This window comes from Sitophilus oryzae, unplaced genomic scaffold, assembly GCF_002938485.1.
Source record: "Sitophilus oryzae breed Bouriz unplaced genomic scaffold, Soryzae_2.0 scaffold_1576_pilon_pilon, whole genome shotgun sequence".
Lineage (NCBI taxonomy): Eukaryota > Metazoa > Arthropoda > Insecta > Coleoptera > Curculionidae > Sitophilus > Sitophilus oryzae.
This window is the reverse complement of record NW_022146254.1, coordinates 4,122,210-4,136,547: the sequence shown is the minus strand read 5'-3', so window position 1 is coordinate 4,136,547 and position 14,338 is coordinate 4,122,210. Positions and strand designations below refer to the sequence as shown.

At 32.8% G+C, this 14,338-nt stretch overlaps 1 protein-coding gene across 1 annotated transcript; it reads left to right on the top strand.

Moving 5' to 3' along the window:
* The first annotated feature begins 11,461 nt into the window (after positions 1 to 11,461).
* LOC115879478 lies at positions 11,462 to 12,043 on the top strand. The gene has a single exon (XM_030896374.1). The coding sequence runs from the start codon at positions 11,462 to 11,464 to the stop codon at positions 12,041 to 12,043; it is 582 nt and encodes a 193-aa protein (XP_030752234.1).
* Positions 12,044 to 14,338: the final 2,295 nt, after the last annotated feature.

Below are 14,338 nucleotides of genomic sequence, written 5' to 3'. Positions count from 1 at the left end.
GAAAGGTACAAGCAGTAAAAAAATCGAGAAGAAAAATGCCAAAAATAAGAAAAAAATTAAGCCCCCGCAATGTACCGAACCCAGTGGACCAGGGCGCTGGAAATTAATGACCTGCCGAGTACCGACCGCGTACCAATAACTGAAATAAATCGGCGTACTTGTAATTTTCTCACTTCGCAATGTTATAAATGTGCCTCTGACTGAAACAGATGGGGTAACGACAGAACAGAACCATTTAAAATTATTAGTATTACTTGAAGCAGACGTTGTACTGTCCCAATTTCTATTGCTTTGATTTGCAAGACTATTGGAAATATGTAAAGGAAAACTCAAAACAAGTGTGGTTACATATAATACATCTGTCCAAAATTATTGCCTGTGAATATTTGGTAATATTAAAAGCTGTTCAGAAAATATTAATTTAAAATCCCAAGCAGCATTTGGACGTCGGGACAACGTTGTGTCACGCGACCAAACATCGGGGCGCAACGTCGCGCGTCGGCACAACATCGTGCCAACCCTAGTTTGCACTAGTTTGGAGAATCATTTTTGGGTCGAAACGACGTTGGATACCTACGTTGGCTAGCATCCTAATTTAGTACAAACTGCAACGTTGTTTAAAATCCTAATTCACAGAAATACAAAACTATAATAATATATAAATACAAAACTATAATAAATTGGGATAATTATAATAAAAATATTATTTTTATGATTTAGTTAGAGACATATGCCAGATGGCAGTAAAGGAAAACAAAACAAAAGTATTTAAGTGTGGAGGATGTTTGAAGATCATAATTATTGAAACACATTAACCAACTCTGTAACTCGTTACCCAAGGCAAAAAAGTTAAACGCAAACAACTTTATTGATAAATGTATTGTTTCTACTTTGAAAAATACTAATGGGCCTTAAAATTAAAGTTTTAAAAAATTTCTTGAATTTTTTTTTTAGTAAAATGAGAATAATTTATTCCCAGTCGAAAAAAAATTGTTTCGGCGTGTTGTTTAGGGTCAAATATTTCAAGTTAATGTATTCAAAAAGCAGGAATTGCTATTTTAAGAACAAAACATTTTCTTATTCAACAACATGGCGGCTTTCACTTTGTTGTTTTGGAGATTAAGATGGAGTAGTTTGAGTAGTCGCATACTTGACTAATAAAGTCGCAGTTAAGCCTTAACAGGTAGTATACTAGTCGCAAGATTGCCTAATTTAGTCATCCTAGAGTCTAGACATGGCCATCAATTGTCAAACGTCAAAGCAAAATTTGCTTGTGCCGCCCTCTATATTCTAAATAAACGAGGGAGGATAAAGTATCGGTAATATGTCGATGTATATGTAAATTTATTTTTATATGTACCTTTTTTACGTCCCATTTTAATTATTTTTTTTATAAAAACAAAAACAGCACTGAACTGTCTGACTGAACAGAACAATGAAGTGAAAATTTAAGATTTAAGGTTATGGTTCAATACAGTTGCAAAAATGTAGTGGCTCGACGTCCTACCAACGTAAGAATAAGGAAATCTAAACAACGTTGGAATTAGGAAAACAGACGACGTTTGCATAACGTTGGAATAGGTCCTGAAAGTGACGTCGGAAAACTCTTTATTGCCCAACATTGTAACTACGTTGTCCGAATCACCTAAAGATCACTTATGCAAAAAAAGTTACAAGACAACGTTTATTCGACGTCGCAGAAGCTTTTACTTTGTTGTAGTACTAGTTCAACGTCGGCACAACGTTACAACAACGTTTACATTTATTTTAATACCCAAGGTACGGAGCTATATAACTATTTTTTGTAACTAATCTAACGTTGTGTTTAGTAAACATCTGGTCGCAAGTCGTGAAAATGCTACTTGGGAAGGTTAATAATTTATAACACATGAAAATACTATTTTTGTATTATACGTTTTTATTATACAGGGTGTCCCAGAAATAAGTACAAGTATTTTAAGGGGTGATAGATCTCGATAAAAGAAACATATTTTCTCTTTTTCGTTTTTCAAATAAGTCCAAAATAACGGAGTTATTTTACTAATTCGTTACTTTTTGAGTATATATGTTCCTATACTTAAAATAAATCGTTTTTAAGTTATTTAAGATTTAGTTTGGAAATTTATATTTTTCTTGGTTTTATCTAGCTTCCTTTGACATTAAGTGTCAAACAGTCAGATAATTTATTTCCATCTGTCAGAAAACGAATTATTTTAATTTCCTATATTATAAATACTGCCTACTTAAGAGTTTAAAAAGTATACTGACAAAAATATATCTCGTATTTTCGCTCTTTATTGATATTAATAGTGATATAGATAATATAAATGTATAATATAAATATCTATAATTAATAATATTCCCTATGATCAAAAAAAAAATAGCGCAAAGTTGGCTTGGAAGTGATGATCGATAACATAACGCATTTTGAACAAAGTGTCACAATATGATATCTATTGTTTTGCATCACTTGACGTTTAAAGTCATAGGCTACTAGTTAAAATCAAGAAAAGTATACGCTTTAAAACCAAATCTTAAATAACTTAAAAACAATTTATTTTAGGTATAAGAACATGTATAGTCAAAAAGTAACGAATTGAAAAGCCTTTTCATTAGTGCCATAAAAAAGTGGGTTTCAATTTGAAAAAAATGATTTATGATCATTTTTTATTGCTCAATTATTATATGACATCTGAACAACTTAATTTTTAAAATAGATAGCCACATGTCTTCTCTTTATAGCACAGAGGCAGCGGTAATCACTAGATTTGACATTTGCCTGTCACTAAATTTGACGCTGCCTGTCAAAAATACATATTTTTGACAGTCAGTTTTTCTTCCGCCAAAAATTTTAAATATTTTTTTTCTCAAAAACGGTTAATGTTAGGTATAGAATGTTTAATATCAAAATTCATAAAATTTTACAGAGAATTAAAATGTGTATAATAAAAAATGGGGGCACCTATTTAAAATAAGAAAGTTGCTGTCAACTTCCGGTATTTCCGGAAGTGCCACCATATTGAAAATATTTTTAATCGATAGGTCTCGTTGTGAAACAATGATGTGCAAAAAATCTCAGATCTAGATATTGTAGTTAGAACCTTCTAATGCACGCTCAGCCTGGGACACCCTGTATAAACATAAAATAGGCAATTATATTTCTACTCACGAAAATATATTTAAAAAATAATAATTGCAGATATATTATTATCTGATATTATAATGTACAGAAAGCGGCAGTTTCGAGAATAATTATGGTTTGAAGAATTACCGAGTGTTTGCTAAATTGCAAAAAACGTCGTAAACGATGGCTGTGCCACGCCAATTTACATTTAATTAAAAAAAGTTAGATACTATCGAAGATTATTGATACATGTGTCGATTTTCCGTTAAATAACTGAAAATCGAAAATATGGAAAACAGTAAAAGGTACGGTAAATAAATCGCTGATTGAATACCTAATATAGAATATTTTAAAATTTATGCTGAAGTCATATATTGAAATCTAATAATTAAATAAATAGTATATTTTTTTAAAAACTAATAGTCATGGTTTTTGTAGTTAACTTATAGATCAATCAAAAAGTGAAAAATCCATAATATACACTCAGATGCAAAAAATACGCAACGGAGAAATTTTTGGTCAAATTTAAAGTGTTATATTTTTGTTATTTTTAGCCATATTTTCATGAATTTTTTAGCAAGCTGTATATAATTATATTATCTTTTATTCGTAAACTCAGTTTTTATAAACTTTATTATTTGGCATATTATACAGGGTTAATCGAGGAGTTGTTTTTTTACCCTAACTTTAAAATACCCTGTGCAATCATTTCGTGTGTAAATTTTCCTAAAATATAATTTTACGGTCAGAACCATGTTTCACGAGTATTTTATTTTTTGGATCATGTCAATACACGCCTGGGTTAATTTTTAAGAGCGAAATGATCTTGCCACCAACAATTTGCAATTTTTTCCATTGTCATTTCTTTTTGAAGTTATTTTTCAATACGCCACTGATTATTCCATATTATGAGGGGCAATGGTAAAGTAATACTTTTTAATGTGAGGATTTACTTTTCCAAAAATTCGATTCCACGTAAAAAAACTAAATATTATTTCGATATTGAATATAAATTTGGTTTATGAAAAGCTCCAATAACTGCCTTGCAAATGCGTAGATAAAGTTTTTGAAAGAATCTTTGCGTGTTTGCAAATCGGCAATCAGTCCACCCTTGGCAGCGCGCGTTTTCCATACACGAGATCGCGTGTGCAAATTTCAATTTCACATCGACAACGGTTGTTCGTTTTGTTCCGTGTGTTGTGATTCACACCTCACGTTGCCACCAAAAAATATCACCTCCAATAAAGCAAATCCTTTGAAATATAGCAAATTATTTATCAGCGGTGGCAAAATAACGGAATGTATCAAAGAGTTCTAGATGGATTTTTTACACTAGCAATTCAAATGACGAAAGAATGTATTAAGTAAAATATAGTTTAAAATGTATTACACAGAAACACAATATAAATACAATAGAAAATTACACTAAATATACTGCAATACACTAAAGAGTGTTATTTTGAACTTTGGATATACGTTTCGTCAAAAATATTCTTTGGTTTCGCTAAAACAAAGTGTTTTAATGTACTGTTGTATATTTCTAATCTTTTTTGCTTGTAACCAGTGTTTTTTGAAGAACGTTTCTCGAGGACGAGCAAATAAAAGTTTATTTTGGATTTAGTTGGATGCCCTCTAACCCCAGATCGTATATACTTACGTGGATAAATCAACGCCATAAGTTTAGCATTAAAAAATATGTCTCCAACATCACGACATGCCATTTTCAAACCTTCTTTATTGCACTTATGAAACGCTCAATAGGTATGTCTTTCTCGAGGACCTTACTTTGCGCATGCGCATTAAAAGTTGCACGTGTTTCCAAAATAATCACAACTTTGTACGGTTTAGAAAGTACAAATTATACATTGTTATGGAAACCAACTTTTCATTGTCATCATATTGTCATAATCATATGTCGTAATCATATGTCATAATCTTATTTCCATTGTGTAACGACGTTTGTTTTTTGCGTTTTTTATTTTAAAAATTGTATTAATTACTCTTTTATCGACCGCTTTTATATAGCCAAGGATTTAAGTGTGTTCAGTAAGAAGTTAATTTTAATTTTGTGCAACTATATTTCTATTTTTTTTCGTTGGACTTTCTAAATACTCGTAAACATGACTAGAAAGTGTTTAGTGTGTGAAAGTTCTAATATAAATGGCCCCGAATTATCTTTTCATAGGCAAGTAAAGTATGCAGTTGTTCTTTTATTTTTATTATGCCACATGCATACTTGAATATTGATATTTGTACGGAGTGGCTAAATGTATTTTTTATATAATTTAATTGTGACAGTAAACATTCAATTTATTGTTCAAATATAAACATTTTACAAATTAAATTTTTAAAATTAAAGTTCAAATTTGGCGCGCGGACGATAGGTCATCGACAAGGATAGATAGAGTAGAAGCACCGCGGGTGCAACAAAAAAAGAAGATAAATGGAAGTGGTTGATAAGTTTGCAGTTTCCATAGTGATTTACTTATCCACGTAAGTATAATATAATATGATCTAGGCCTCTAACGGACTAACGAAGCCCTTTTGTATAAAAGAAAATTATGCGCAATTTACTTATTTTGATCCAAAATATACGTAGTTGTTCTATGTCCACGGAATATTGGAACTCCCTGTATAATTTTTTTTTCACAAAAACTATGCGATGTACCGTCTTTTTTACAAGAGACAAAAAATGTAGCAAATACTGGAGGGGCTATTTTACGAAAAGAAAATCTGTAGGTGGAGTTGGAAAATACTTTTATTAAAATTTATGTATGGGTGGGGGTAGTTTTCACCCTTCCCGTACATTTTCTTGATTTTTGTGAAAGCCAAATGTTAAAGCACTTAGCAAAAGATAGACGTCCAAAATCTCCTTCAAATCGGAATAATTGTTCTTAAGTTTGATGCCCAATGAACTTATTTGATTCCAAAAATACGTAGTAGTTCTATGCCTACGGAATATTGAGACACCCTGTATATTTAAATTTTATGAAACTCTAGGTAGCTTTAAAGTCTATGGAGTAATTTATGCTTCGACTAAAAAAATAAAGTAGATAAGACAGAAACAAGACTTCTTTCTCAAGATTTGTTTTTCACATAGACTTAAAATAAAATATAGACTACACTATTTACATCTCAACGCAGTCAAACAATCTTTTTTGTACACATGTTTACTTCTGGGTACAGTCGACCGAGCCTTCCTCATCCAGCCTATGTTGTCACGTCTTTAACATTATCAATATTTTTTTTCTTATTATACACATGTATTGAGATATTAATACTACATTTTTATAAAGTAGGTTTTAATATTCCATAGATGTATTAAATAGTCCTTATACTACTAAATTATAAGTCGGACACTATTTGAAAAGGATAAGTTCTTTACAATATGGCAACACCGATTAGAGGCGAGGTCGCCTGTTCATTCATTTATTACCTTGTAGTACGTGTCGCACGTGTGCGGTAAAGCTTTGTTGCCGCTATCTCCCCGATTGTATTAACGAATTTTCTCAGCTTGTAGTCCTTAAGTGTTTATTTTATTGACTTTTTCTGTTCAACAACTATAGAATATGGTTCGCCAGTGCCAAATTTGCAAGAAATTTGACTTAAATAATCCATTTAAGTCTTGAAACGACTTTCGACCGGTAGACAACTCTCAATTTACCCATTGGGAGTCAGTGGCGTTGGTGTAGAAAGGCGCTTATTTAGATAATATTTTAGTAAAATGTAAAATCTGATTTTTTTCTCTTACATAATCATTTATATAAAGGTTTTTGTAACAAAATCATAATTATAACCTTGTTAATAATTAATAATGTTTTTATTAAAAATATATTCCGGTTTATTCTAAAATTATCTTCAGAATCTAAAATAACATACAAGAATTTTAAAATGATATTACATTATGAAACAATATTTTTTAATATACCGGGTCGTCTCAAAAGTGGCTCACCCCTATATATACAGGGTGTCCCAGAAATGAGTGCAAATATTTTAACTGGTAGTATAGTTCAACCCCAGAAACACGCCTATGAAGTTTTTTTTGCGAAAAAAAAAATGTTGAAAATTTTATGTTTTTCTTGACATTTTCCGGAAAATTTTGAAAAACTTTTGAGTGCCACTGTTCACCCTCCGGAAATTCGTTTACCGTGCATAGAGAGAATCTCGGAGAGAATGCAATGTTGCCACTTCCTACCATACCCACATTCGAATTGTTTATAAATTCACAGTAATAATTTTAATGGGCTACAACATAGTGGTAATCATAATCATAATTTTTGTCTAATCATAAGCACAGTCACAATCACAATTTTAATATGCGTTTATACAACATAGTCGCATAACTTGGAATGTAAATACAGCTAATAAAGTATCCTTATCCTAATTTTCTTATTTTTCTATTTCATAATCATTTTAAAGTGTATTTTTGTTTAAATTTTATTACTCAGGTTTTTTAAACACGAAAATTATCATAATTATTAAACATAAAAATGAAAAAAAAAAAATAATGCCCCCTAATCGATTTTTGTCGTAATCACAATCAAAAAAGTTAAAATTTACGAACTTCAAGGTTATTAAATTATGCTTATGATTACGACTGCGATGTATAAACCGTCGTATCTAAAATAATGGTTTTAACTGTTATGATTGTGACTAAAATTGTGTGATTATGATTACGATTATGTTGTATAAACCCACCGTAAGTTTCTATAGAAAAATAGGAAAACTAAATTTATTCATATTAGTGGACATTGCTAATATTAATTTTAGGAAAATGCGCAATGTTTTAAGTACTTTTTACAGTTGAGTAGGCTGAAAAAATAAATTATAAGAACTTCTTTTTTCGCCATATTAGGCATTTTTTTCAATCGTTTCAATCAACAATTATAATCTTTAAATATTAAGTTAGAGCTTACCCATTTGATGAAAATTGATCAGTGTTTTTATCCAACATATAAAATTACACATACACCCCAAATATCTAATAATCTGAATATCACAAATCTATCACTTGCAAAATATTATTTAAAATGTTTCACATTAAACACTAAACTCACAAATACAACAAAAAGTGTTAAAAAACTTGCTTTAATAACTACTTAAAACCTCTACTGAACTCTCCCACAAAAGAAAATTAATGATTTTACACCAAAAGTGCCAAAACTTTACGCGATGCACGCACGATACACGAATACACGTACAACACACGTTGATTTTGCTTTGTTTACATTTTTTAAATGATTTTGGGAATCCCCGAGAAATCGTAAATACCGTTAAGAGCAGTAGGGCCCTCTGCCGCTCCCGTATTTGTTCAGTATTTGAGGGATTTTGGAAGTTTGGATCCTCAGGTGGCATCAAAGTTCTAGTGTTGTTAAGAATTGTAGTGAAGTTAAGTGTAGTGTTAAGGGCAGTTTTAGGACTGGTAAAATGAAAAAAAAAAGAAAGCTTTGCAATTATATCGATCTTCTATTGGGATATTTTTTAATGTTTGGTAAGTTTTTTTTCTTTTAATTTAATTTGGGAAATGTGGGAAGTCTGGCTACTGGCGATCATCCACCTAGTGTTATGGAATTTTGCAAGTAGTTTTTAAGACTTTCTAGTCGCGGCAACAGCGGGCGGCGAATAAGGCGAGATCCTGGAAATTGCCGATTTCCCCCGGCGGCTCTCAAAATGTGGCAATTTATTTTTAAAACTTTCAAAGTTAAATAACTCCGTTATTTTCAATTTATTTTAAAAATGGTAAAGAGAAAATATGTTTCTTTTGACCAGATCTACCACCCCTTAAAATATTTGCACTCATTTCTGGGACACCCTGTATATATATAAATTCGGGTCAGAACGTCCTACGACGTTGTCCGATGCCTAACTTCCACCCTGTGCAATTTTCCCATTGATCTTCGATCAGATTTTTCTCGCTCATCGACCTTCTTATTCCTTCCATCCATGTTTTCTTGGGACGTCCTCTCTTTCGTTTACCAGGTGGTATCCAATGAATGACTTGTTTTGGAATTCTTTCATTGTGCATTCTCTGAACGTGGCCGTACCATATTAATTGTTTTTGTTCTATATCATTTACTATTGCTCTCTCTATTCCCATCTGTTGTCTAATGTCTTCATTTCTGATCTTATCCCTCCTTGAAATTCTCATTGCTCTTCTAATCGCGTCCATTTCTGTTGTCTCTAATTTCCTTTTATTCCTTTCAGTGAGTCGCCATGTTTCACATCCATAGAGTAATATGCTTTTAACTAGTGTCTCGTATATATTATATTTCCTGTTTTTTGTAATTTCAGTGCTCCATAGAATGCCATTTATGCATCTGATAACTCTTCATGCCTGTATTACTCTGTTGTTTGTTTCTCTATCGTCCGTTCCATCTCCTGTAAATATCGATCCCAGATACCTGTAATCTTCGTTTTCGTAAAAAAAAACAGATTTGTATGTTAGTAGGTATATGACATAAATTAGGATTTATTGGACATATTCAATTGTTTATGGTCTCTTCCTGTTTCACCGAAATGATTACATCTTTTGATTTTTAAAGGCACCCTCGGTATATTGCTACTTTATTCGATAAAAAATGACACTGAATAGAATGACATATCATATGTCAACTTTTGACATTGTCGCTTAAAAACAAATCGTATTTTAAATTTCAATCCAGGGTGCCATGGTGTTGTTAAAAAAGTTTTAATGAAGGAGCCTTGGAAAAATAGTTTTGATCGTCTAATGGGTTTCGTGTCTTGTCTAGGCAGGTTAAAAGATGTAGAAATCGTATTTTTAATCATACATATGTCAATTTTTTCAAATGGAACAAGGGTGACTCATTACCATATTTGGAAAAAGCATTTTCTTATGAATATATTGATACCACACACTTGGTATTTCGAGCCAAATTGTCGTTATGAACCGCGTGTTACAATTACAATTAAACCATATGCGAAAATGTCAAAAGTTGACATATGATATGTCATTCTATTCAGAGTGTCATTTTCTATCGAATAAAGTAGAAATATACCGACAGTGCCGTATAAAAATTAAAAGTTATAGTCATTTCCGGTGAAACAGGAAGTGTCCAAAAACAATTGAATGCGTCAATCAATCCTAATTTATGTCATATACTAACATATAAAAAAATTATGGGGATGAGCCACTTTTGGGACGCACCCGGTATAATAAAGACAGTACCGAGTTAAATAAATGTAGTTTTCATTTTATCCACTTCCTATCACCTTCCTTGCTTTAATGGAACAGATTTATGTTTTCTCTAATTTACATAATCATTTAACCAGAAAAAAAATTACAACAATCATTTTTTTTTCTCTCCCTGTCGCCGATTCTATTATATCTGTGGAATAGATCCTGTTTTGATTAATATTAGGGGTTGTAAATGTTTGACTAAAATTAATAATTTATTATTAATTTCAAAAATTACGTAATTTCGATTATAATATTTCTTCTATAACGTGTATTTTATTATTTTTATCCTTTTTGGACGTTTGGAGACGTTTTTTCTAAACTTTTATTTAAAAAACCTGTCCTAAAGCTTAATAAAATATAAAAACGTTTAAATACGATATATTTTTAATTTAATTATAGCTTCATTAAAATAAAAAAATTACCCGGCTATGATACGGAGAGTTCAGGTGTACTTGAGAAACGAAAGACAGTGTTGTGTTTCTCGGCAGAGTCGTCAGGGAACGACAGTTACGACAGAGACAACCTATATATCGCTCGTGTCGCACTCGTTATAACCTAAAACAATAACACAACAATAACAAGACATTGTCTGACCGCATGTTCCAGCTATTTATGAATGAGGTGCTCAGTCTATATTTTATTTTAAGTCTATGGTTTTTTCAGAACTGGTTAGAATCTTAGAGGATAAATTATTGACGATAGTCTTTTTTACCTTTTAATTGGCTGTGCTATCTGGAAGCTTTCGAATTTAGCCAGCTTGCTTTTATGAGTCTTCTGGATGTCTTCCTTGACTCTATAGCATATCCTATCAATTTGATTCATTATTGGTTTAGGGTCTTCTTCCAAAGTTAGTTCTTTATTTTCTTCAAAGCTTTGCTGGATGTCATTTAGCAGTTGTGATTTCTTCCATCTGTGGTAATATATTTGGTACCGAATCAATGCTTGTCTATATGGAAGGGAAAATGTAGTTATATGGGATTACCAGTAGATGATGATACTACAGTGTACACCTTGTCATTCGCAGATGACCAGGCTGTTGTATCACAAGGCAATATAGACGACTTGGAATACATGACCCGAAAACTTACCGAGGAGTATGAAAAATGAGGATTAGAACTGAATATTAAAAAACGGAACACATGTGCATTGGTGGACAACAACAAGACCTACGACTAGCAACAGGACAAGTCATCAGACATTGCAACAGCTACAAATATCTCGGAATGAAAATATCCAAAGATGGAACACTGGATGAAGCAATATTGGAAAGAAATATGCAAGGCAAAAAAGCAGTTTCGATTCTAAATGGAATACTATGGGATAAGAATATAACTATAGAAAACAAAAAAAGAATTTACAATTCTATCGTAAAAAGCATAATTACCTATACCTCTGAAGTATGGCCCTTAAAACAGAAAGCCGAAAGAACGTTAAAAGACACGGAGATGGACTTTTGGAGAAGATCGGTTGGAAAATCCAGAAACGATAAAATACCAAATGAAACCATAAGACGCCAAATGGAACACGACATCGTAGATGACATTAGAACCCAGCAATTACTATGGTATAGATATGTGCAAAGAATGGAAGAACATCGAATCCCAAAGAAAATATATTGGAATCCTCAAGGTAGAAGAAAAAGAGGAAGCCACGCAAGAGCTGGAGAGAGGGAGAAGAAGAGGAGGGAGGAGAAGAAGAAGATGTCGTCTTTGACTTTATAGTGTGTCCTATCAATTTTATCCATTTTTGGTTTATGGTTTTCTTCCAAAGTTGTTTCTTCAATTTGCTCAAAACTTTGCTGGATGTCATTTAGCAGTTGTGATTTTTTCCATCTGTGGTAATTTATTTGGGATCAAATCAATGCTTGGCTGGCGTTGTCTAATATACATCTAGTTCCTGCTTCTTGGATCGGTGATCGAAGATTTGATCTTCAGAACTGGAGAGAACTTTATAGCATAAATTGAAGATGATCTTTTTTACTTTTTCATTGGCTGTGGTATTTGGAAACTGCTAGTTTTCAAAGTTAGACTGTTTTCTTTTATGAATCTTCTGGATGTCTTCTTTGATTCTATAGCATGTCCTATTAATTTTCTCCATTATTGGTTTATGGTCTTCCTCCCAAGTTAGTTCTTTACTTTCTTCAAAACTTCGTTTTATGTGATTTCTTCCATCTGTGGTAATTTATCTGGGATCGAATCAATGCGTGACTAGCGTTGTCTAATGTACATCTAGCTCTCGCTCTTTGGATCAGTGACTTGATATAGAAGTCACTGGGAACGATGTTTTTATCCCATGCTGAACAGAAGAAGGAATTATGGGCTTCCTCCTTAGTCAGCTTAATTTTGGTCATAAATCATAACGGTAAGGAACAAGTAGTGGAACAAAGCCTCTGGAATAAACACCAAATAAATTTAAAAAAGAAAAGCAGGAAGAGAGATAACATGAAGAAGGACTAATGCAAAGCTGAAGAGAAGGTATTGATAAACAAACTCAAGAATAAAAGTGTATGAAAGTATTTAAGTAAGAGAGAAAAAAAATATGTTGCTCCACCACTGTTATTTAATTTTCCGTTGTATTCTCAAGATATTACGCGTGTGAAGACGCAGAAAATAATTAAGCTATTCGAGGATCGGCGACCGTACAAAACGAATGAAGCCATCACCTTTTATATTCTCAGTCATCAGCGACACCGGCCGCAATGCACACCGGCCACGTCATAAGCCAAAGTCACTAGCCGGAGGGTGCGGCGGTCGGCACGTTTGGCCGCTAAAAAACCTATTTCGTTTGCGATCCCCGCCGTGGCGAAATCCATTTAAATTTCAATTTTAATACGGGAACATTAACGACGCGGCCTTTTCTCATTATTTTTAGCCAATTAGACCAGGTGTTAATCAAGAGTGACAGTAATTGCGGCCCGGCTTTTGTCTTGACGTTTTAATTATTTTTCGCTCTCGAGTCCACTGTCTAACTCGGTAATTAACGAAATCGAGTTAGCCGACGCGAAGGAAGATAGCGGAGGAATGGGTGCGGTCAGTAGCGTAGGGTCAGATCGCATTTAGTTCATAGAAAAGTCCAAAAAAATCAAAAGAGCGATTGTATTATAATTTGCACGAGTTTAGTTTAAAAGATTCCTGTTTTTCTATATCCACATGTATTCTGTCTTTGCGCAACAAATTTGTGGATGTGTTCTAAATCTTACAGTTTTTTAGCCATTACTGCTTGATCATAATCTTCAATCTTTATAAAATGAATCCCATCAAAAACATAGAATTTAAAAAAAATGCCAAGTCTCGCAATACAATTCTTCCACTATAAAAAGTTGTGAGATCTCATGTAAAACCAAGTCAGTTTATTTTATTTAGTCTCCCTTTAAGCACCTATTCAACAATTTTGTTACAAATTGTTAGTATCAATATTATAGTCATCTTTATTTCTGTAGTAATTATAATGACTTGGCAATTCCACAGCACCATAAATATAAAAGAATAATCTACCATCTCGATTACTAAGTAAGTCTAAACAGTGCCCTTAAAAACAATGGTTTTTTAATTAGAATAGAATATTATATCGTGCAATTACTAAAGGTGCCATTACACGGCGCGTGGAGCGCCGCGCCTGGATCGTCAACTGTCGCTCCATGCTCCGTGTGATTGGGTCCGCCGCGGCGCGCCGATTTTCGGGTCACGGGCTTGGTATATGAGCAGTTACACGGAGTGTGGAGTCCCGCGCCAGGACGCGCCTGAACCGTGAACTGCCGCTCCACACGCCGTGAGAATGGGTCGGCGCGGGGATCGTCGGTCGGCGTGTCATTCCCGTCGACTGGCGGTAAACTGCACACTCCAAAGCAAACGCGCTGCGAACAATTTTCGCCAGTAATTTTTTGAATTTAGTTAAATTTAAATTGTTACATAATTTATTTAAATATCTCCATTTGATGCGAAAATGTATAATTTGATATTCGCTTAAAGAAATCTATAAATATTATATTAATTAGGTGGAAAAATTACTGAAAATAC

Excerpts from the sequence above, each read along its gene's own strand:
- LOC115879478 (XM_030896374.1), top strand. The coding sequence starts at position 11,462 with ATGTGCATTGGTGGACAACAACAAGACCTACGACTAGCAACAGGACAA.